At 42.2% G+C, this 20953-nt stretch overlaps 1 protein-coding gene across 4 annotated transcripts; it reads left to right on the forward strand.

Moving 5' to 3' along the window:
• Window positions 1-1366: 1366 nt before the first annotated feature.
• Window positions 1367-20755, forward strand: LOC121545593 (E3 ubiquitin-protein ligase Itchy-like). 4 transcript variants are annotated; one of them, XM_045209542.1, is made up of 24 exons: window positions 1367-1839; window positions 6631-6717; window positions 7069-7210; window positions 8490-8614; window positions 9387-9524; window positions 9665-9707; window positions 9814-10016; window positions 10227-10434; window positions 10755-10850; window positions 11004-11187; window positions 11826-11895; window positions 12014-12098; window positions 12332-12460; window positions 13102-13174; window positions 13363-13434; window positions 13513-13601; window positions 17923-18082; window positions 18203-18336; window positions 18520-18660; window positions 18766-18886; window positions 19013-19117; window positions 19247-19343; window positions 19447-19519; window positions 19610-20755. In XM_045209542.1, the coding sequence occupies exons 2-24, from the start codon at window positions 6648-6650 to the stop codon at window positions 19707-19709; spliced, it is 2658 nt and encodes an 885-aa protein (XP_045065477.1). In that variant the 5' UTR covers window positions 1367-1839; window positions 6631-6647; the 3' UTR covers window positions 19710-20755. The 4 variants fall into 4 exon arrangements, with proteins under 4 accessions (XP_045065477.1, XP_045065474.1, XP_045065475.1 ...); XM_045209539.1 differs by having other exon boundaries at window positions 1368-1839; window positions 10224-10434; XM_045209540.1 differs by having other exon boundaries at window positions 1368-1839; window positions 6635-6717; window positions 10224-10434.
• The last annotated feature ends 198 nt before the right edge of the window (window positions 20756-20953 follow it).

The following is a 20953-nucleotide window of genomic DNA, read 5'->3' on the forward strand; positions in this document are numbered from 1 at the left end:
AGGCAAATTTCCATCATTAGTCAGGCTTTTAAACGGACACTAGATGGGGTAGCTGTTCAAAGTGAAATGTTTTCATGAATATGTTTCTCTTTTAATCATGTTCATTTTCTTATAGATCTTATGTAAGCTGCACTGCAATTCAGTTTTATTGCAAACTGCCAAAGTGCTCCATTGTGGCACATGTATTTGTATAAATAAAACCTAGCTATCTAATATCTGGATGTAAGCTGATTTCCAACTCTTAAAGGACAACAATAATAGCAATGACAACCTTGGGGATGTAAACTGTTGTGGATTTGGAAACTACAGGTGCTCCTGAGTAGAATGGACCCCCTTTTACTGCAACATAATGTACAGAAAATTGTGTATGGTGCAATATGTATGTCCAAATGAGCAGCGACACTCCTCTGGGTGTAAACTCTGTGGATTTTGAAACTAGAAGTGCTCCTGAGTAGAATGGACCCCATTTTTACTGTGACACAATGTAAAGGAAATTGTGTACTATGGTGCAGTATGTCCATATGAAAAATGTACTGAACATTGTGCAATAGGAATGGGCTAATTAACAGTGGGATTCATAAGTGTTTTCTAAAGTTGATTATTATAATTATAATATTATTCATATTGTTATTACTATTATTAATAGTAGCATTATAAATAATGTTTTGTTATTTGTATTACTGTTGTTACCATGATAACTATCTAGTTACCATTACTTTCAATGCTGTCAACAATAATGTAAATGTTATAATATTATTTGTGCTATAAAGGCTATTAACTTTACTTTATTCCTTTTTTCATATTGTTAAACAAAATTTCGACTATTTATATTATTTTTCACCATCTTCATTATGGGACTTTTATTTTGAAAGAAAATGGCTGCCCTCATGGCCTTATTCTTGCTTATTCTTACTGGTCTAATGGAGATGGACCCGAGGTACACTCCTCGACCACTTACCGGTTTCCGGGTCACGGAGGAGGAGGACGGAAAAGAGAGGACATAGGACGGATTTTTAACCGAACGAGAAACCCCCAAAGATTATCCTATGACGTGCACCCCACCTTGTTTCGGCAGAGATACGTTTGAGGAGATGGGAACTCCATTGAAATCGTATAAATGCCGCGTTAATATACTAGTCGGTACTAGGAAACTCGAACATTCAGACTTTCTGATTCGTTTAACGCGGCACGTGTATAACTACAACCAGTTACCAAGTCGGACATTTCAAAATGTTCTAGTTTCGATTAACACATGAACGCAGCATAACGCCCTTTGTGTGTTAACCATGCGTCGTCAATGGGCCGCGCGCTGCATTCTGGGTGATTCTAGGACAAGGAGCTCTCCCTCAAGGAGTGAATGGGACTCAATTGGGCGCTAGCTCAAAAACCCAACATTAGCATGAATAACGTGAACAAGAAGTACAGCATTACAAATGTTTTCCGATATGTGAGATAATTAACTTATTCTCTGTAATATCGTATAGCTTTGAAATCATGACATTACATACTGTCGAGGACAATAGGCAGGTTTCTCGACTCATACCCTGACTTTTAGAAAGGATGGCGTGACGATTATCATAGCAACCGTGTGACGCTCATGACAACGTGAACGCGATTGGTCGACAGTCTGCCGGGCGGAGCGTTACGCGTTTCTCTATCGTTTCTCGCTGGTATTATGTCCTCCTCTAATATATCTGGTTTTGGTCACGTGAAACGATTACGAAGATGGTGGAAGTTTCTTTCTTGAAGTGAAGCCGCAAAAGAACCCAAACAGACAGGGATATTGGGGAAAGTTGCCTGTAACGTCTCGTCTTGAACTTCTTCTGCCCTTGGATTCGGGTAAGCGAAACGACCGAGGTGGAAAGTCCTCAACCACAATATTTTGCGAACTCACACTTCCACTGGGCTAGCCAGCCATGACACGAGCTAGCTAGCTTGTTTTTTTAGCCAGTCGTGCGATTGTGTGGTAACGATCAGTTGCCAGATGACATTTAACACGTAAACAACAACCCCGTTTTAAAAATATTGAAATCAAACTCTGCATCCCGGAGTAGAATGCAGTATATGTAGCAAACATTTAGTTAGCTATCAGATTGTGGAGTTTCAAGGTTGTCATTTCACTAATTTTGAGACCGAGCTAGCCACTCGGCTAGCTAAGCTAACGTTAGCCTCCTTCCTTGTCAAACAGGTCGTCACTAAGCCTTTTTGTCAATGTCATGCGCGTTGACGATAACATGAAATCCTAATGATGACAAACAAATTGCAGCTATTATTAGCTGTGTTTATGCTGTCCAGCCCTAATATTGTTATTGAGTAAATGCAGTTGGGGATCTCTTGCTGTCATCCGGTCACATTTGTATCCATAACGGCATACTCTGTCATTTCACCAGCCTGGCCCAGCCACTTTGTTTTGTGAGCTGAGGGGTGGGGCTGCATTGTGGGTTATGATGGGTAAGACGGTAGTACTAAGTTCATAGAGCATTTATATTCTTCAAGAATCAAAGCTCTTCCTTTTTGAATGTGACACTGTAACAATTCCATGTTTTTAAAAGTGAAACATGCCTGTGTGTATATCAGTTGATTTTGTCAGTTATATTTACATGTTCTTCTGGGGTGTAAGCATAATAGCATATGTTATTCACTTTTGAATAGTTTATGGAATATCTGACACTTTAACAGAAACATAATAATTGGCTGATGGTGAGTCATTCTTCCTGGTCTCAGCTGATGAGCTCCTGACTTGTTGTGAGTCATTTAGCTGGCTTGCAAAGCAGTCCATCACTGTGAGTAACACACATCCTTTGTCTGTAGGCCGCAGAATCAGTACTGATCAATTATTAACTCCGGGTATAGCCAAAGTGAAAGTTTATCCAGAGCTCTTTCTCTCATTTGCACAGGGGAGATAGGCGAGGAACATACATTATGCAGAAGGACAGTGAAGTAACCACAAACCAGGAAAGAAGACTAGGCTATGCTTCCTGATGCTACTTTCACAAGTGTAACATTCTCTCATGGCATTTTCCAGAGAGCAAGCATTTCTAAATGACTCGTATTGTGAGCTCTTGAGATGTGGTTTCGGAATGTATTTAGACCCCTTGACTTTTTCCACATTTGGTTACGTTTCAGCCTTTTTCTAAAATTGATTACATAGTTTTTTCCCCCTCATCAATCTACACACAATATCCCATAATGACACAGCAAAAACAGGTTTTTGTAAATTTTTCGCAAATTTAGTAAAAAACATAAAAACTGAAATCACATTTACATACACTACCAGTCAAAGGTTTGGACACACCTACTCATTCAAGGGATTTTCTTTATTTTTACTATTTTTTACATTGTAGAATAATAATGAAGACTTCAGAAATATGAAATAACACACATGGAATCATGTAGTAACCAAAAACGTGTTAAACAGATCAAAATATATTTTATATTTCAGATTCATCAAATAGCCACCCTTTGCCTTGATGACAGCTTTGCACACTCTTGGCATTCTCTCAACCAGCTTCATGAGGTAGTCACCTGGAATGCATTTCAATTAACAGGTGTGCCTTCTTAAAAGTTCATTTGTGGAATTTCTTTCCTTCTTAATGTGTTTCAACCAATCAGTTGTGTTGTGACAAGGTAGGGGGGTATACAGAAGATAGCCCTATTTGGTAAAAGACCAAGTCCATATTATGGCAAGAACAGCTCAAATAAATAAAGAGAAACGACAGTCCATCATTACTTTAAGACATGAAGGTCAGTCAATATGGAACATTTCAAGAACTTTGAAAGTTTCTTCAAGTGCAGTCGCAAAAACCATCAAGCTCTATAATGAAACTGGCTCTCATGAGGACCGCCACAGGAATGGAAGACCCAGAGTTACCTCTGCTGCAGAGGATAAGTTCATTAGAGTTACCCGCCTCAGAAATTGCAGCCCAAATAAATGCTTCACAGAGTTCAAGTCACAGACACATCTCAACATCAACTGTTCAGAGTGGACTGTGTGAATCAGGCCTTCATAGTCGAATTTCTGCAAAGAAACCACTACTAAAGGACACCAATAATAAGAAGAGACCTGCTTGGGCCAAGAAACACGAGAAATGGACATTAGACAGGTGGAAATTTGTCCTTTGGTCTGGAGTCCAAATTGGAGATTTTTGGTTCCAACCGCTGTGTCTTTGTGAGACGCGTGTGGGTGAATGGATGATGTCCACATGTGTAGTTCCCACCGTAAAGCATGGAGGTGTTATGGTGTGGGGGTGCTTTGCTGGTGACACTGTCTGTGATTTATTTAGAATTCAAGGCACACTTAACCAGCATGGCTACCACATCATTCTGCAGCGATACGCCATCCCATCTGGTTTGGGCTTAGTGGGACTATCATTTGTTTTTCAACAAGACAATGACCCAACACACCTCCAGGCTATGTAAGGGCTATTTTACCAAGAAGGAGAGTGATGGAGTGCTGCATCAGATGACCTGGCCTCCACAATCCCCTGACCTCAACCCAATTGAGATGGTTTGGGATGAGTCGGAAGGCAGAGTGAAGGAAAAGCAGTCAACAAGCGCTCAGCATATGTGGGAACTCCTTCAAGACTGTTGGAAAAGCATTCCAGGTGAAGCTGGTTGAGAGAATGCCAAGAGTGTGCAAAGCTGTCATCAAGGCAAATGGTGGCTATTTGAAAAATCTTTTGATGTCCTCACTATTATTCTACAATGTAGAAAATAGTAAAAATAAAGAAAAACCCTTGAATGAGTAGGTGTGTCCAAACTTTTGACTGGTACTGTAAGTATTCAGACACTTTACTCAGTACTTTGTTGAAGCACCTTTGGCAGCAATTACAGCCTCAACTCTTATTGGGTATGATTCTACAAGCTTGGCACACCTGTATTTGGGGAGTTTTTCCCATTCTCTGCAGATCCTCTCAAGCTCTGTCAGGTTGAATGGGGGCGTTGCTGCACAGCTATTTTCAGGGATGTTAGATCAGGTTCAAGTCCGGGCTCTGGCTGGGCCACTCAAGGACATTTAGAGACTCGTCCCGAAGCCACTCCTGCGTTGTCTTGGATGTGTTTTTAGAGTCATTGTCCTGTTGGAAGGTGAACCTTCGGCCCAGTCTGAGGTCCTGAGCGCTCTGGAGCAGGTTTTCATCAAGGATCTCTCTGTACTTTGCTCCATTAATCTTTCCTTCGATCCTGACTAGTCTCCCAGTCACTGCCGCTGAAAAACATCCTTCACCGTAGGGATGGTGCCCGGTATTCTCCAGACATGACGCTTGGCATTCAGGCCAAAGAGTTCAATCTTGGTTTCATCAGACCAGAGAATCTTGTTTCTCATGGTCTGAGAGTCCTTTAGGTGCCTTTTGGCAAACTCCAAGCGGGCTGTCATGTGCCTTTTACTGAGGAGTGGCTTCCGTCTGGCCACTCTACCATAAAGGCCTGATTGTTACAGAGTTGGTTGTCCCTCTGGAAGGTTCTCCCATCTCCACAGAGGAACTCTGGAGCTCTGTCAGTGACCATCGGGTTCTTTGTCACCTCCCTGACCAAGGCCCTTCTCCCCCAATTGCTCAGTTTGGCCGGGCGGCCAGCTCTAGGAAGAGTCTTGGTGGTCCCAAACTTCTTCCATTTAAGAATGATGGAGGCCACTGTTTTCTTGGTGACCTTCAATGCTGCAAACATGTTTTGGTACCCTTCCCCAGATCTGTTCCTCGAGACAATCCTCTCCCGGAGCTCTACGGACAATTTCTTCGACCTCATGGCTTGGTTTTTGCTCTGACATGCACTGTCAATTGTGGGGCCTTATATAGACAGGTGTGTGCCTTTCCAAATCATGTCCAATCAATTGAATTTACCACAGGTGGACTCCAATCAAGTTGTAGAAACATCTCAAGGATTATCAATGGATGCAGGATGCACCTGCGCTCAATTTCAGGTCTCATAGCAAAGGGTCTGAATACTTATATAAATAAAGTATTTCAGTTTTTTATTTTTAAATGTGCAAACATTTCTAAAAACCTCTTCACTTCATTATTATGGGGTATTGTGTGTAGATTGATGAGGGGAATAAATAATGTAATCAATTTTAGAATAAGGCTGCAACGTAACAATGTGGAAAAAGGGTTGGGGTCTGAATACTTTCCGAATGCACTGTAGATGTCAATAGGTCTAAGTAAACCCAGACCGCAGAGCTTTTGTTTTTAGGAATCATAGTATCAATCACACATCTATTTATTATTTTGTATATTTATTTAAATAAATAAAAATTACGTCTCAGCTGAGTAAATTGGACTCCCAGACTCTGATCTACTTGTAGTGAGGACTAGTAGGATAATGCCTGGTACCAGCATAATCTTTTATGTTTAATAGCAATATAATTTTATTACCATTCAAAAGAGGTCAATGTGTTTTATTCGCTGGGTGGTTAACTAATATAATGCTGACCATGATATTTTATACTCTTGTTACATTACGCCTATAAAGATTAGATAACCCTCTGTCTGTAACAGTGTAAAGCATTTGTCATAATGCATTGAACAAAAATAGAATTCCTAGACTGTGGATGGAAAGGCTATGACTTGCATTGTATGGAATGTGCTTTGGGCCATTGCATTAATGGTTGACTGAATGTGTGTTTGTTTGTTGCAGGTAGCCAGCCCTATGTCATGGCCTCCAGCGTTGCTAAACCAGGCCCTGGGAATGGCTACCCCATGAAGGCACAACTGCAAATCATGGGTTGGTTCATGATCCTTGTAATTTTCATAATACGTAGTCTATTCATGTCATATTTTAGAATTCTTCAGAATGGAAATTAAAAGGTTAAATTTGGAGAATTAGTATACGTGCTGTAGTGTCTATGATTTATAGTTCCCTTATTTTTTATTTTGGTATTGAAGTCAGTTGCATAGCCATGTTTTGTATTGTAGTGTAAGGGTATAGTCCATAGCAAACATAGGAAATTCTGTTTCTCAGGGTGTGGACTGTTTATTTACAGAATTGACCTGAAGTGCTATCAAACTAACTTCTACCAGACAGTCTAACTTCTAGCTCTGCCCTAATTGACAACACTTGTTTACATCCCCTCAGTGCTATCAGCAAAACTGAAAGAAAACAGGAAGAACTGGTTTGGTCCCAGTCCATATGTTGAAGTGGCAGTTGATGGCCAGTCCAAAAAGACAGAGAAATGCAACAACACCCACAGTCCCAAATGGAAGCAGCCGCTAACAGTGTAAGTTGTCGTTGTGTTATTGATGACAGTCAGTGTTGAGAACAAGGAACGTCCTCTTAATTGAACAACTACAAATTATTTACACAAGTGGCAGGTGTAACTGCCAAAATAAAGGGAACACCAACATAAACCGTCTTAATAGGGCGTTGGGCACCACGAGCCAGAACAGCTTCAATGCACCTTGGCATAGATTCTTTAAGTGTCTGGAACTCTATTGGAGGGATGCCACACCATTCTTCCACAAGAACTTCCATTATTTGGTGTTTTGTTCATGGTAGTGGAAAACGCTGTCTCAGGCACCACTCCAGAATCTCCCATATGTGTTCTATTGGGTTGAGATCTGGTGACTGAGACGGCCATGGCATATGGTTTACATCATTTTCATGCTCATCAAACCATTCAGTGACCCCTCGTGCCCTGTGGATGTCATCCCCTGGGGACATAGCCACAGTGGCCAAAATAATGGCCTGCCCAGCATTTTTATACGTGACCCTAAGAATGATGGGACGTTCATTGCTTAATTAACTCAGGAACCACGCCTGTGTGGAAGCACCTGCTTTCAATAGGGCCCCGTGTAGCTCAGTTGGTAGAGCATGGCGCTTGCAACGCCAGGGTTGTGGGTTCGATTCCCACGGGGGGCCAGTATGGAGAAGAAGAAAAATGTATGCACTCACTAACTGTAAGTCGCTCTGGATAAGAGCATCTGCTAAATGACTAAAATGTAAAATATACTTTGTATCCCTCATTTACTCAATTGTTTCCATTATTTTGGCAGTTACCTGTAGTAGTGCCAAGTGCCAACACATCCACACAATCAATCCCTTCATTGTATAGCTCTGGACTCTTACTCTACTGGCCCTTCTTATATTAGAGTGGGCCCCTCTCCTATTTCAGTGTGTCTTGGTGTGGTGTATTCAGAGCAGTCATACTATGGTGTAGTAAGCTGATGGGCCTTGTAACTCTATTTTCCTGCAAGCATTCAAGTTTTAACTAGGCAGCTGTTATAGTAGGCATGGACACTTGCGTCTAGTCTCCACGCTAACACTGTTGAAACATTTCTTCAAATGTTATAATAATAATGTATTCAACATTTATAGCGCTATTCATTACATAAATAATCTCAAAGTGTTTTAAGGCAACAAAAAAGACAAGCAATTTAGAAAAATAACAGAATTAGATGTTCACCATAGACGATCATCTAGACGCTTTCATATATTACTGCTATATTTACAGTGAATTAACTGTCATCTTCATTGTCTGTCTTTCATCTCGTCAATAGAATTGTCACTCCTTTTAGCAAGCTAATCTTCCGAGTATGGAGTCACCAGACCTTGAAGTCGGACATAATGTTAGGCATGGCAACTCTGGAGGTCAGCGAAACACTCAAAGCCAACGACATGAAAAGTGAGTGCCTTCCTTGTATCATGTTATGCATACCTTGCTTGGCTATGTGATGAAGGCCTGTACTGTGTCTGTGTGCTAGTTCTCACACACAACACGGCACAGGCACCACTCTCTGCATTGAGGCAGATGAGATTACTTTCCTCTCATAAAGAGTAAATTCAGTCCACTGCCAATTTTCTAAACACATGTAAGCCAAACCAGATGGAAAATATCACATCACTCTCCTATTTTGATGATCGGTAAACAATGATAACTTTGGTTTGAAGTAGGATAATTACTTTGTTCCTAATGGCTGTATATTTGCTAACAGAACTCCTCTGTTTTGATTGGTTGGTTTCCTTGCCTCTTATGGGGATTCTCTCTCCATTACTTTTTCCATCCACTAGTTTGTTGAATGTATATTTGATAAGGTGATAACAAGAGAGAAACATTGGTCATAGTCTATGTGGTGTACTATCCATGCAGTACTGTCCCTCCTGTAGCTTAGTTGGTAGAGCATGGCGCTAGAAACGCCAGGGTTGTGGGTTCAATTCCCACAGGGGGCCAGTATGAAAAATGTATGCACTCACTAACTGTAAGTCGCTCTGGATAAGAGCGTCTGCTAAATGACTAAAATGTAAATGTAATGTCCCAAACTCATTAAGAGTCCTGGTGGAAAGTGGCAGACAAAAATGATTCAAAGTGTTGATAAAGACTTTTGACAGGCGAGGAGCTGAGAGGAAGGAGGGTTTTTATTACATAACCAATACTTTTGTTCCATGTTTTTCCCCAGTCTCTGAGGTGGTGCAGACGCTGCAGCTGAGTGCAGACAGAGACCAGACAGATGTTGTGGGGGACCTGTCTGTCTGTCTGGATGGCATGCAAGTGGACCCAGAGATGTTTGCCTCTGCTGCCGAGGCTAACACCCAAAGTGAGTCTGTGAAATGTTATCCACAGTGTTGTCTGTAATGATTTGTAGGGCGCGTTATGGTTTTCCCAACTTGCCCAGAAAATAAGCTCCAGCTTCCCCTCAGTACGTTCAGTTCCCAACTCTGTGTTTCTGGATCTCAGGTACATCGAATGGGGAATCGCAACAGAATGGGGATGATGTGAGGTAAGCATATTATTCATGGTTACTGTGGTAATGATGCTCTTGCTTATATTTGTATATGGGCACTGTCTTGTCAGTGCTCCAAAGTTAATAGTTGATCTTGTGGCAGGCGGAGTAGAGACGGCTCTCCTTCTCTGGATGGTTTGGAGCACAGAGCTTCCCCAAATGGTCGTGTGGTCACAGTGAATGGCACAGGGTCTTGCAAAGGGTCTCCCTCTCTGTCAGCAGGGGGCTCCAGGGGTAATCCTCTACGGCCCCCCAGGCCCTCTCGACCCCCTCCACCCACCCCGCGCAGACCAACCTCCTCTCCAGGTGAGGCGGTCAACATCATAACCCATCTTAAAACCAACAGCAAAGCTCCTGGGGATTTATTGGCATAATATTTTGCTTTATTTGTCCACAATTGAAGCATTTGTCAGATAATGGCAGAAAAGGACACTACATTACATTTACAATACACTAGATGGTTTTGTTTTCTCAAACTCACTCAATCTTCTTTTCTCATTCACTGGTTCACAGCAGCATCCTCTAATGGATCCATTCCAACTGAAGAAAGTGATGGCCCCAGCATAGAGACCCCAGTCTGCACACCTGCAGTACCAGCCCCAGACCCTAACGCCCCACCCCCTACACACGACCAGAGCCAAGCAATAGCAGCCAGCCAAGCAGACAGTGTAACCCCAGGACCCCCCAGAGCCCCCGCTGTCGCCGCAGGCCCATTGCCTCCTGGGTAAGAGTCAAACCATCCATGGTGATCTGGCTGGCAGAAACACACTGTTAGTCAGTTTGTGTTGTCAATACAACTCCACCCTCAGGATCATCTTACTGTTATGCGCTGTTAAAAAACACAAGCGAGATTGGAATGCGGCTGTTGTCGTGACTGCTTTCAAACTGCAATGACCTGTTATTATTGCTCCAGGATTACGTAGTCTCATCACTTTTATACTTTAACTCTACCCTACCTGCCGTGACTTGAATTTCTGCTTTTGAAGCTGGCTGACTGATGTTGTAAATGTTTTAATTTTCTTTGAATCACATGTTCCTGTGAAGATGGGAGCAGAGGGTGGATCAGAATGGAAGGCTGTATTTCGTAGATCATGTGGAAAAGAGGACAGCGTGGGAGCGGCCTGAGCCTCTACCTTCTGGGTAACTCCTCTTACATATCCTGTGTCTTTTTCCTATCCACGTATTTACACCAGTTCACAAGACAAGCAGAGAATAGTGTGTTTGTTACTAGAGGATACTAAATGCCAAAGCTCTTTATATAGCCTCCCCTGTTCCTCTTTGCCCTGTATGTAGGTGGGAGAGACGAGTGGACCCCATGGGCAGGGTCTACTTTGTAGACCACATCACGAGAACTACCACATGGCAACGGCCCACCATGGAGACGGTACGGAACTATGAACAGTGGCAGCACCAACGCAACCAGCTACAGGGTGCCATGCAGCAGTTCAACCAGCGCTTCATATTTGGAGTGAATGGGGTAAGTGGGTACTCTGACTGGTCAAACCAAGTGCTCCGCTCCTACAATAACAGTACTGAATAGGTGTGAAACACTCAACAGATGAAGAGTTTAATGGGATACTTTGGGATTTTGGCAATGAGGCCCTGTATCTACTTCCCCAGAGTCAGATGAACTCGTGGATACCATTTTTATGTCTCTGTGTCCAGTATGAAGGAAGTAAGAGGTAGTTTCGCGAGCCAATGCTAACTAGCGTTAGCGCAATGACTGGAAGTATAGACTTCCAGTTAGCCTAGCGGTTAGAGCATTTGGCCAGTAACCGAAAGGTTGCTTGTTCGAATACCTGAGCCGACAACATGAAAAATCTGTCTGTGCTCTTGAGCAAGGCACTTAACCCTAATTTGCTCCAGGGGTGCTGTTTTACTATGGCTGACTGTAAAACAACACATTTCACTGCACCTATCTGGTGTATGTGACAATATAAAGATCTTTATTTTATTTTTTTTGCTTCTCTTAACTCTTTTATACATATTGGGCTGTAAACAGTTTGTCCTTTTTCAGTTGGGGATATTTAACCAATCTTTATCAGTTGATATTTAACTTAACTGTTTTTATATTGTTTTTATATTATTATCTTTATCTTGTCTTGTGCACTGAAGCTCCAGGACCAGGTTCCAGCCACTGAGAACAAGCAGTTTGATCCCCTGGGCCCACTGCCACATGGATGGGGTAAGATCTCACTCACTACCTCACATGAAAAGGTCACAGATGAATCTGTTTTCTAGACTTTTGAATGAATTGATCATTTTACTTAAACTATTCTGTTTCATCCCATTTACGTTCTCAGAGAAAAGAACTGACAGCAACGGGAGAGTGTACTTTGTCCAACACACCACACGGACTACACAGTGGGAGGACCCTCGCACTCAGGGGTGAGAAGTTAATCTGTACTACTCTTAGTACAGATATGTATCCTAACAGCTACTTTTAACCTCAGTGGGGGCTAGCCTGGCACACCTAGAACAGGGTAAGATTAGCTCGGTCCCTGGGTCTAGTACTCTCCACATGCCCATACACTGGAATTGAAGTGTAAATTCAGACATTGTGCAGATCTGTATCCTACTGTATGTCCCTGTATTATGTTGACACTCTGTCTCTCCCTTAGGCTGCTGAATGAGAAGCCTCTTCCAGAGGGCTGGGAGATGAGGTTCACGGTCGACGGCATCCCATACTTTGTGGACCACAACAGGAGAGCCACTACGTACATCGACCCTCGCACTGGAAAATCCTCACTGTACGTCCCAACTTTACAGTCACTTATCAAAGCATTGGACTACCTCTCTGACTAAACAATTTTTCTTTGAGGCCATAGTTTAGACTAAAACTAGGCTCTTTGTAGCAAACACGGGTCTGTTTCATAGGCACTAGTTTTGACTCCAGTGATGGAACTGTTGCTAATAATAATAATAACGCTTTCTTTCTGTACCCAAAATGTCAAATTAGGATGACTAATATGGGCTGAACAGATAATGTACTGTCTGTCTGTGTATCTTTTCAGTATTCTAATGAGCCACACCTGAGGGATGATATTGGTGTACTGTCAACATGACTGCTCTCTGTTTAACAGTGACTATGCTGTGCTCTATTCCCCAACTAACAGGAATAACATGTTTGGTGCCTTTCACAGGAATGCTGTTTCAGTCTGCACACCTGTAGCCTGCTTTGGCTTAAACATTTATCATTATCTGTTTAGTCTGCGCAGTGTAGTGAAAACATAACATTTTCTGACTGTCTGGGGTCTATGGTTTGACGTTCTTCTATAGTTCTACTACACTATAGTAAAAGCCAGGTAATCTGACAGAAAGCTGATTCAGTATTTGGTCCATGATGCGTGACTGAATGTATGCCTTTTCCTTCCCTCACTCTCTCCAACAGTGAAAATGGGCCCCAGATTACTTACGTTCGAGACTTTAAAGCCAAAGTCCAGTACTTCAGATTCTGGTGCCAGGTAGGTGTCATGCCTTCTGAGTTTGAGTGGTTAAACAGTGACATTGTTTTTATGGTCAACAGAACAGCATGAATTCTAATGCACAGTGACCCAATGAAATGAAAACAACGACCTGCTATTTCTGTTGGCACGTTTGGGAAAAAAATTATATGCTTCAAAATCACTTATGATTTCCTCTTCTTGTCCAGCAATTGTCAATGCCTCAGCACATAAAGATCACTGTCACCCGCAAAACCTTGTTTGAGGACTCGTTCCAGCAAGTGAGTAAACATCCTCCCAAATGAGCATGTTGACATTGACATATGTTGTCCATATTAATTTGACTCTCTCCATTGTAGATAATGAGCTTCAATGCACAGGACCTCCGCAGGAGACTATGGATCATATTCCCTGGGGAAGAAGGCCTTGATTATGGAGGGGTGGCAAGGTAAAGTTATAATGTACTCTTTTCAATTACTCCCATGCAGTTATTGCACCCCAATAAATAATAAGTAATTCAGTGGCGGTCCGTGCCGTTTAAGATTAGGGAGGACGATTCCTTTCTTTTTTTATGAGCATGGCCTTATTTCTATTACAGCATATTGGATGACTGTCATTCATATTCCATTCACCCAGCTCAATGTAACATAGATAGGTTTAGGCTACTACATGATACTCGAATTTGCCCTATACCCATCATGAGGTTGCTACAACCTAGCCTATGAATGAAAGTTCATAACACAGGTGCAGAGGTCGAGAGACAAATTGGAGTAATCAAGGTGACAGTGACACATTCAATACCGCCTTGCACACTCTCCTGCATCTAGCTGATCTAGGGTGTAATCGCTAGTCCAAACGTTTTGCAACTAAACGAGAGTTTCTATTCGACAAATTCAGGTCTATCCTAGGGATGTGGCGGCCATCACATTTTGTCAGATGGTGATTGTCAAGCAAATAACTTCCTGTCTCACAGTAATTGACCGTTATTTTAGCATCTCCTGGTTTCCACACATAGCCTGATGCAGACATTTGGAACATCTACATTTTAAAAAAGTCAAATAAATCCATGTCATATAGCCTACACCGACACAATAAATCCATTCTTTATTTTAGACGGGTCTAAAGAAACATGATATGAAGAAAATGTAGTCGATTTCAGAAGAACAGAATAGCATACTCCTTATGTTAGGCCCTGATCTGGCTATGCCATGGCTGTGGGTTACACTAGTTTAGCAGATAAGATTTGCTTAGAATTCCGTGGCATTATTTTATATTATTTTAATAGGATGAAGAATACAATTGAAAATAGATAAATAAAATCGAAAGGATATTTTCTCCAAACGATTTGAGGGAGTGCACACATGCGGCTATTCTGTGTTGAGCGGTTAGCAAAGAAACAGGTCCTCCTATATGCTTAATTTAGAGTTACCCGGCGGCCGTAATGCCCCCTAAAAAAATCCATGCCTTTTGCGGCCAGTGGCCGTTGTGCCCTTGGGCTGAATATAATAATTATAATTCCTTTCTCCCGGCTGCATGCTCCGAAGCACCTCTCACTCATATGGCTCTCTCAGATACTGTCGCTCAATTCTTATTAGCCAATGCCGTCACGTGATCGGGTCTTTCTCACAGGCTACAAGTGAAGACCGACACATCGGGGACGCAACTGCGCACTTCCTTATCCAATTCCTAGGCGCATATTAAAGATATTGGAAGAACTGTCCACATTTACTTTTCGTCAGCCAACAAGATGAGTAAGCCTAACAAACAGCAAAAGCACTAGCCTATGTCAATCTACTATCCCCGTAGCACAAAAGTTGACCTTTTCTGTGCGATAAATAAATATTCCAAACAGTCTGGGACAGTTGTGGGATGCGGTAGTTCCCAAATTAATACAACCATTAGCATCAAAAAAACGTTTTTAAGCAACAAGGCTGACGCAACAGATCAGAACGTTTAGCTTAAAATGTTGATAAACTATTAGGTTATTTCTTCACATTATAAGTGCAGCAATGCGCACATGGCAGTAGGCTATAAGCGCGAATGCTCCAAAATACAATTAATTTGCGGGAAAACACCATTCTCAAAAGTGACCGTAAATGCAATAATGCATTTATTATAAATGTGCATTTTTATGTGGAAAATTATCTTCCCCAATCTTGAAACTCACGCGCTGCGTGTGTATGCCAGTTAGGCTCTACACCCATTGTAAAGCGGATTAATGTGCTTTACTTTAAGAAGTTATTTGGACACTTTAGTTGTGATACAAACCTTATCAAAACATATATGGGCTAGGCTACATGAGGTGTGCGACTATGATTTGAAAAAGTTGAGCTGTTTCTTTAATAATAATAATAATATGCCACTTAGCAGACGCTATTATTCAAAGCGACTTACAGTCATGCGTGCATACATTTTTGTGTATGGGTGGTCCCGGGGATCGAACCCACTACCCTGGCGTTACAAGTTCTCTACCAGCTGAGCTACATAGGACCACACTTACTTACTACACACAAGCTGGGCATCATTCACAAGTGACAATATATAATTCTCAAGTGATAGGCTAATATTGTCACCCATCAGACTATTCTTGATTTAGTTTGTCTTTACATATACTAAATAATATGTGTGAAATTTGTTTTGATTTAGAATGGATCATTATCATGCACCTTTCTCGAAACAGGGGCAGGGAGAAAAAAGACATGTCGTCTATGCACTTAAATAGCGAATGGAGGATTATTTTTCCTTGGTTCACTTTCATGCCAGCCATGTGGGCTATACTCCTGTTGTAAAGAGAAGCAATGTCCTTAATATTAGGAAAGTTGAGAAATAAATATAGAGGCCTAGCCTATAGAAAGCTGATGGGATCTTCCTCTTTTTAATAGAGGCCATCACAATTCTCACGCAATTGCATAGCCTATAGAAATGTTGCGCAACATGAACTCATGGGCTGTCATGAAGTGTTTTGATTCGATTTTTTATTTCATTTGCATTGATGTCAGAGTGATTAGAGGGACAATAGAGTGCTGAGTACCAGGCAGTTAGCAAGTTTGGTAGGCTACTAATGACCATCGGCAGCATCAGAGCTTGAAGAAGCCTAATTACTGTGACTAAACAGTCACGTGGAATTTGACTGCCGTCATGACTTGTGAACCACCGGTGTGGCGGTAATACGGTCACCGTAACAGCCCTAGTCCATCCACGTTTAGTTCCGTTTGCTTCTTTTAAGAAATGTTTTGCAACAGAATTGGCGGAATTAATACACCCCTGATCACCCGCACACACAGTTCCCTTTCATAGCAGCCATACAAACAGCATCATCACATCTACGTGCTCTCTTCCTCTCACATTTTCCCTTCGCTTGTGGACTTCAGTGCACAACACCACAGCGGTCTGTGACCAGGCAAAAAAAAACTCTCCAAGCCAAACCTTTATACAATAACCACTACACACAACCTACATCATTGTCACCATATCTGCTAACATCATAGTCAACATACAGTGCTATGAAAAAGTATTTTCCCCCTTTCTAATTTTCTCTACTTTTGCATATTTGTGATACTGAATGTTATCAGATCTTCAACCAAAACCTAATATTAGATAAAGGGAACATAAGTGAACAAATAACACAACAATTACATATTTATTTCATAAACAAAGTTATGCAACACCCAATTCCCCTGTGTGAAAAAGTAATTGCCCCCATACACTCAATAACTGGTTGTGCCACCTTTAGCTGCAATGACTCCAACCAAATGCTTCCTGTAGTTGTTGATCAGTCTCTCACATCGCTGTGGAGGAATTTTGGCCCACTCTTCCATGCAGAACTGCTTTAACTCAGTGACGTGTGGGTTTTCAAGCATGAACTGCTCGTTTCAAGTCCTGCCACAACATCTCAATTGGGATTAGGTCTGGACTTTGACTAGGCCATTCCAAAACGTCCAATTTGTTGCCTTTTAGCAATTTTCATGTAGACTTGATTGTGTGTTTTGGATCATTGTCTTGCTGCATGACCCAGCTGCGCTTCAGCTTCAGCTCACAGACGGATGGTCTGACATTCTCCTGTAGAATTCTCTGATACAGAGCAAAATTCATGGTTCCTTCTATTAAGGCAAGTCGTCCAGGTCCTGAGGCAGCAAAGCATCCCCAAACCATCACACCACCACCACCATGCTTGACCTTTGGTTTGATGTTCTTACTGTGGAATGCAGAGTTTGGTTTTCGCCAGGCATTACTGGAACCATGTCGTCCAAAAGGTTATACTTTTGAATCATCTGTCCATAGAACGTTATTCCAAGAGTCTTGATGATCATCCAGGTGCCTTTTGGCAAACTTGAGTCAACTTTTTGGATGAGATGGGTCCCATTATGCCTGGCGAAAACCAAACACTGCATTCCACAGTAAGTCAAGCATGGTGGTGGTGGTGTGATGGTTTGGGGATGCTTTGCTGTCAACTTTAAGTCAACTTTGGAAATGGCAGGGCGATTTCTGCATAGTGCATCTTTTAATGTTTCACTATTTTTAGTTTTATGAAATTCACTGAGTAGGATGGTCCTCCTCTGAGGAGCCTCCACTGAAGTTATTGTAGTGGTGAAGGTACCTTCTGTGCCCCCTGGTCAAGGTTTGAGCTGCTTGAATAACCTTGTAAAACATCCTAGATAAGAGTGGTTGTCTACCAGTTGATATTTGACCCAGTTATGAAGTATGGTGTTAACTGGATACTTGCAGAGAGGTTTTGTATTGTGATGAAATATACATTTCTCTCTTTGTAGGGAGTGGTTCTTCCTGCTCTCTCATGAGGTGCTGAACCCCATGTATTGCCTGTTTGAGTATGCTGGGAAGGACAACTACTGCCTGCAGATCAATCCTGCCTCCTACATCAACCCTGACCACCTCAAGTACTTCAAATTCATCGGACGCTTCATCGCCATGGTGACTGTTCTTAGTCACTACGTTTTTCAACTGCAATGTGACATTTATGAATGCAAACATCTGCTGATGCAGTTGTTCTGCATTTTTTTTTTACATTAACCTCCTGATCTCTTTTCCCAGGCTCTTTTCCACGGGAAGTTCATTGACACAGGCTTTTCACTGCCGTTCTACAAGCGCATGCTGAACAAGCCATGGGCACTAAAAGATCTAGAGTCCATTGACCCAGAATTCTACAATTCTCTCATCTGGATTAAGTGAGTCTTCTGAGGAAGCTGTACTGAAATTAACTTTGGTTGTAATGGATATACATGTTTGTTTAATGTTTTGGTGGCTGTGATGAACACACATTTAACTTCATGGCCCCATTTTTCTTGATGACAGTTGTTTTCCATTTTGGGTCACTGATACATGTCTTTGTCATCTGTTGTACACTTCAGGGAGAACGATATCGAGGAGTGTGGCCTGGAGATGTACTTCTCTGTGGACAAAGAGATTCTGGGTGAAATCACCACTCATGAGCTTAAGCCGGATGGAGGAGAGGTCCTGGTCACTGAGGAGAACAAGGAGGAGTATATCAGGTCTGTCTTAGCTAATGGCCTCCCCCCCTTCTCTTAGTACCTCTGACTCCTTTTCACTACTGTTCTGATGTGTGGTGCCTTGATGGTCTGTGTTTCTCCCCCCAGGCTTGTAGCAGAGTGGAGGTTGTCCAGAGGTGTGGAGGAGCAGACCCAGGCCTTCTTTGAGGGCTTCAACGAGGTCCTCCCACAGCAGTACCTGCAGTACTTTGACGCCAAAGAACTTGAGGTACGAGTCTTCGTTTGGGCTACTTATTTATACCAGGTTCCCCATATTCACTCTGGTAAAGATGAGAGTTGTTGTTCCAACTCTCATGTACCAGTGAGCCAATTGTTACTTGTCCACTTCCTGCAGGTGATGCTGTGTGGGATGCAGGAGATCGACCTGGCAGACTGGCAGAGGAACACCATCTACAGACACTATGCACGCAGCAGCAAGCAGGTCCTCTGGTTCTGGCAGGTCAGTGTTACCCATCTCTCCTCACCAGTACTACAATCAGGTGCCACATCTCCTCAGTATCATTACATTCAGATCACGCACCAAAGAACAAGTATGAACATACTGTACCCTCCTGGACTTCCCTTCCAGCTCATCAAAGAGATGGACAACGAGAAGCGGATGAGGCTCCTCCAGTTCGTCACAGGCACCTGCCGCCTTCCTGTCGGAGGCTTTGCTGACCTATTGGGTAAGGAATACAACCGACAGGGGTGAAATATAACGAAATATAACATTATGCCATTTTTACCTGTAAGTAGATGGGTTAGTGACTTACATATTTGGTTTTGTAGGGAGCAATGGCCCACAGAAGTTCTGCATCGAGAAGGTGGGAAAGGAGAACTGGCTACCCAGAAGTCACACCTGGTGAGTACTGTATGGATGAGTCAAGGTTAAAACAGAGTAAAGGCTTCACTCGACAGATAACTAACCTGCCTCTATTTCCCCCTTCTCTAGCTTCAATCGATTGGATCTGCCTCCTTACAAAAGCTACGAGCAGCTGAAGGAGAAATTGATGTTTGCGATTGAAGAGACGGAGGGCTTTGGGCAGGAGTGATCCAGCAACGGATCAATAGACAGAGGAGTGTGGTCTTCATTTGTCAGTGTTTAAGCCTGGGAGCCTCTTGAAGACCAGCGTGTGTTTGTGTGTGCTTGCCAGTGTTTCCCCTATATGCATTTAGCAGTGGCGCAGTGGCGCACCGACGCTACCTCCTGCATTTTTTTTATAATGTGGAGGCATAGATGTATGCCCCAGGAAGACCCCATCCACCTCCCCCCGCAAACTCTGCCACCGCTGTAGAAAATAATCCTAGGGGAAACACTGAGTGCTGTTGAAGGGAGAGAACTTGCTCTAAAATACTGGAAGAATATTGGAGGAGGGTATCGATCCACAACAGAAAGCTGCTCCCGTCTCTCAATGTCCCCCACATCATGCATGAACGCTGGAAACCCACCCTCAATAACATATTATAAATGGGACAGGGATATCAGAAGCATCGGTCCCATCATCCTTTGATTGACCCACCACTATTTCTGACAATCCCAACGCTGACTTTGAGGAAAATGAGGACCTCTGATCAGGCAATGGCCAGATCCAGAAGTTGCACTGCACATGCTTCAAAATAGAACAGTCCTTCTGTTCAAGGCTACTTGGCGTTTATCTGTGAATCAATAAAAAATGGCAAGGGACAATATTGGCCCCTATATTTATGGTACGAGAGTACATGGATGTGGCTCTAATATGACCCTAGTTTTATAGGGCATTGTGACATGATAAAATGTAATATCTTTTATGTATTCTGGGGAATAAGAAGTGTGAAATGTTGGTCTAGAATATTGCCTTGATGTCTTTGGTAATGAGATTTAACCACATTGTGGAGACTAGATATACATGTAGCTTTTAATAGTCTGGGAGATTTTTAACATACAAATTTATCGATTTTTATATTAATGGGAGATGTTTTTCTGGCCGTGGCAAAGGCATGGGAACGGTGGGAATACATCTTTTTTTCTGGGAAGATTATGAATGGAAATCCCAGGGAAGTAAATGTGTAAATAATGATAATTTATGTTACATTGCAAATAAAAAGTCAGCTCCTTTTATTTTTGTCTCCAGATGTATCCTTATGCAACTTAACTGCTCTCCCTGTATATGAAACCATGTTGTAAATACTGTTAAATGAATTTCCTTTTATAAAAAGGGGTTTATGGTGAAATGCTGTTTTGATTTATGTACATTATAAATGTGTAAGAAAAAAATAAGATTTTTGCTCAAATGACATAATGGGTTTAGTGGTTTTC

This window comes from Coregonus clupeaformis, chromosome 30 (genome assembly GCF_020615455.1).
Source record: "Coregonus clupeaformis isolate EN_2021a chromosome 30, ASM2061545v1, whole genome shotgun sequence".
NCBI lineage: Eukaryota > Metazoa > Chordata > Actinopteri > Salmoniformes > Salmonidae > Coregonus > Coregonus clupeaformis.

Coding starts and splice junctions, on each gene's coding strand:
- LOC121545593 (XM_045209539.1), top strand. CDS start 6,648: ATGGCCTCCAGCGTTGCTAAACCAGGCCCTGGGAATGGCTACCCCATG. Junction 12,461..13,101: donor CGCACTGGAAAATCCTCACT/GTACGTCCCAAC, acceptor TCTCTCCAACAG/TGAAAATGGGCCCCAGATTA. Junction 13,435..13,512: donor TTGAGGACTCGTTCCAGCAA/GTGAGTAAACAT, acceptor TCTCCATTGTAG/ATAATGAGCTTCAATGCACA.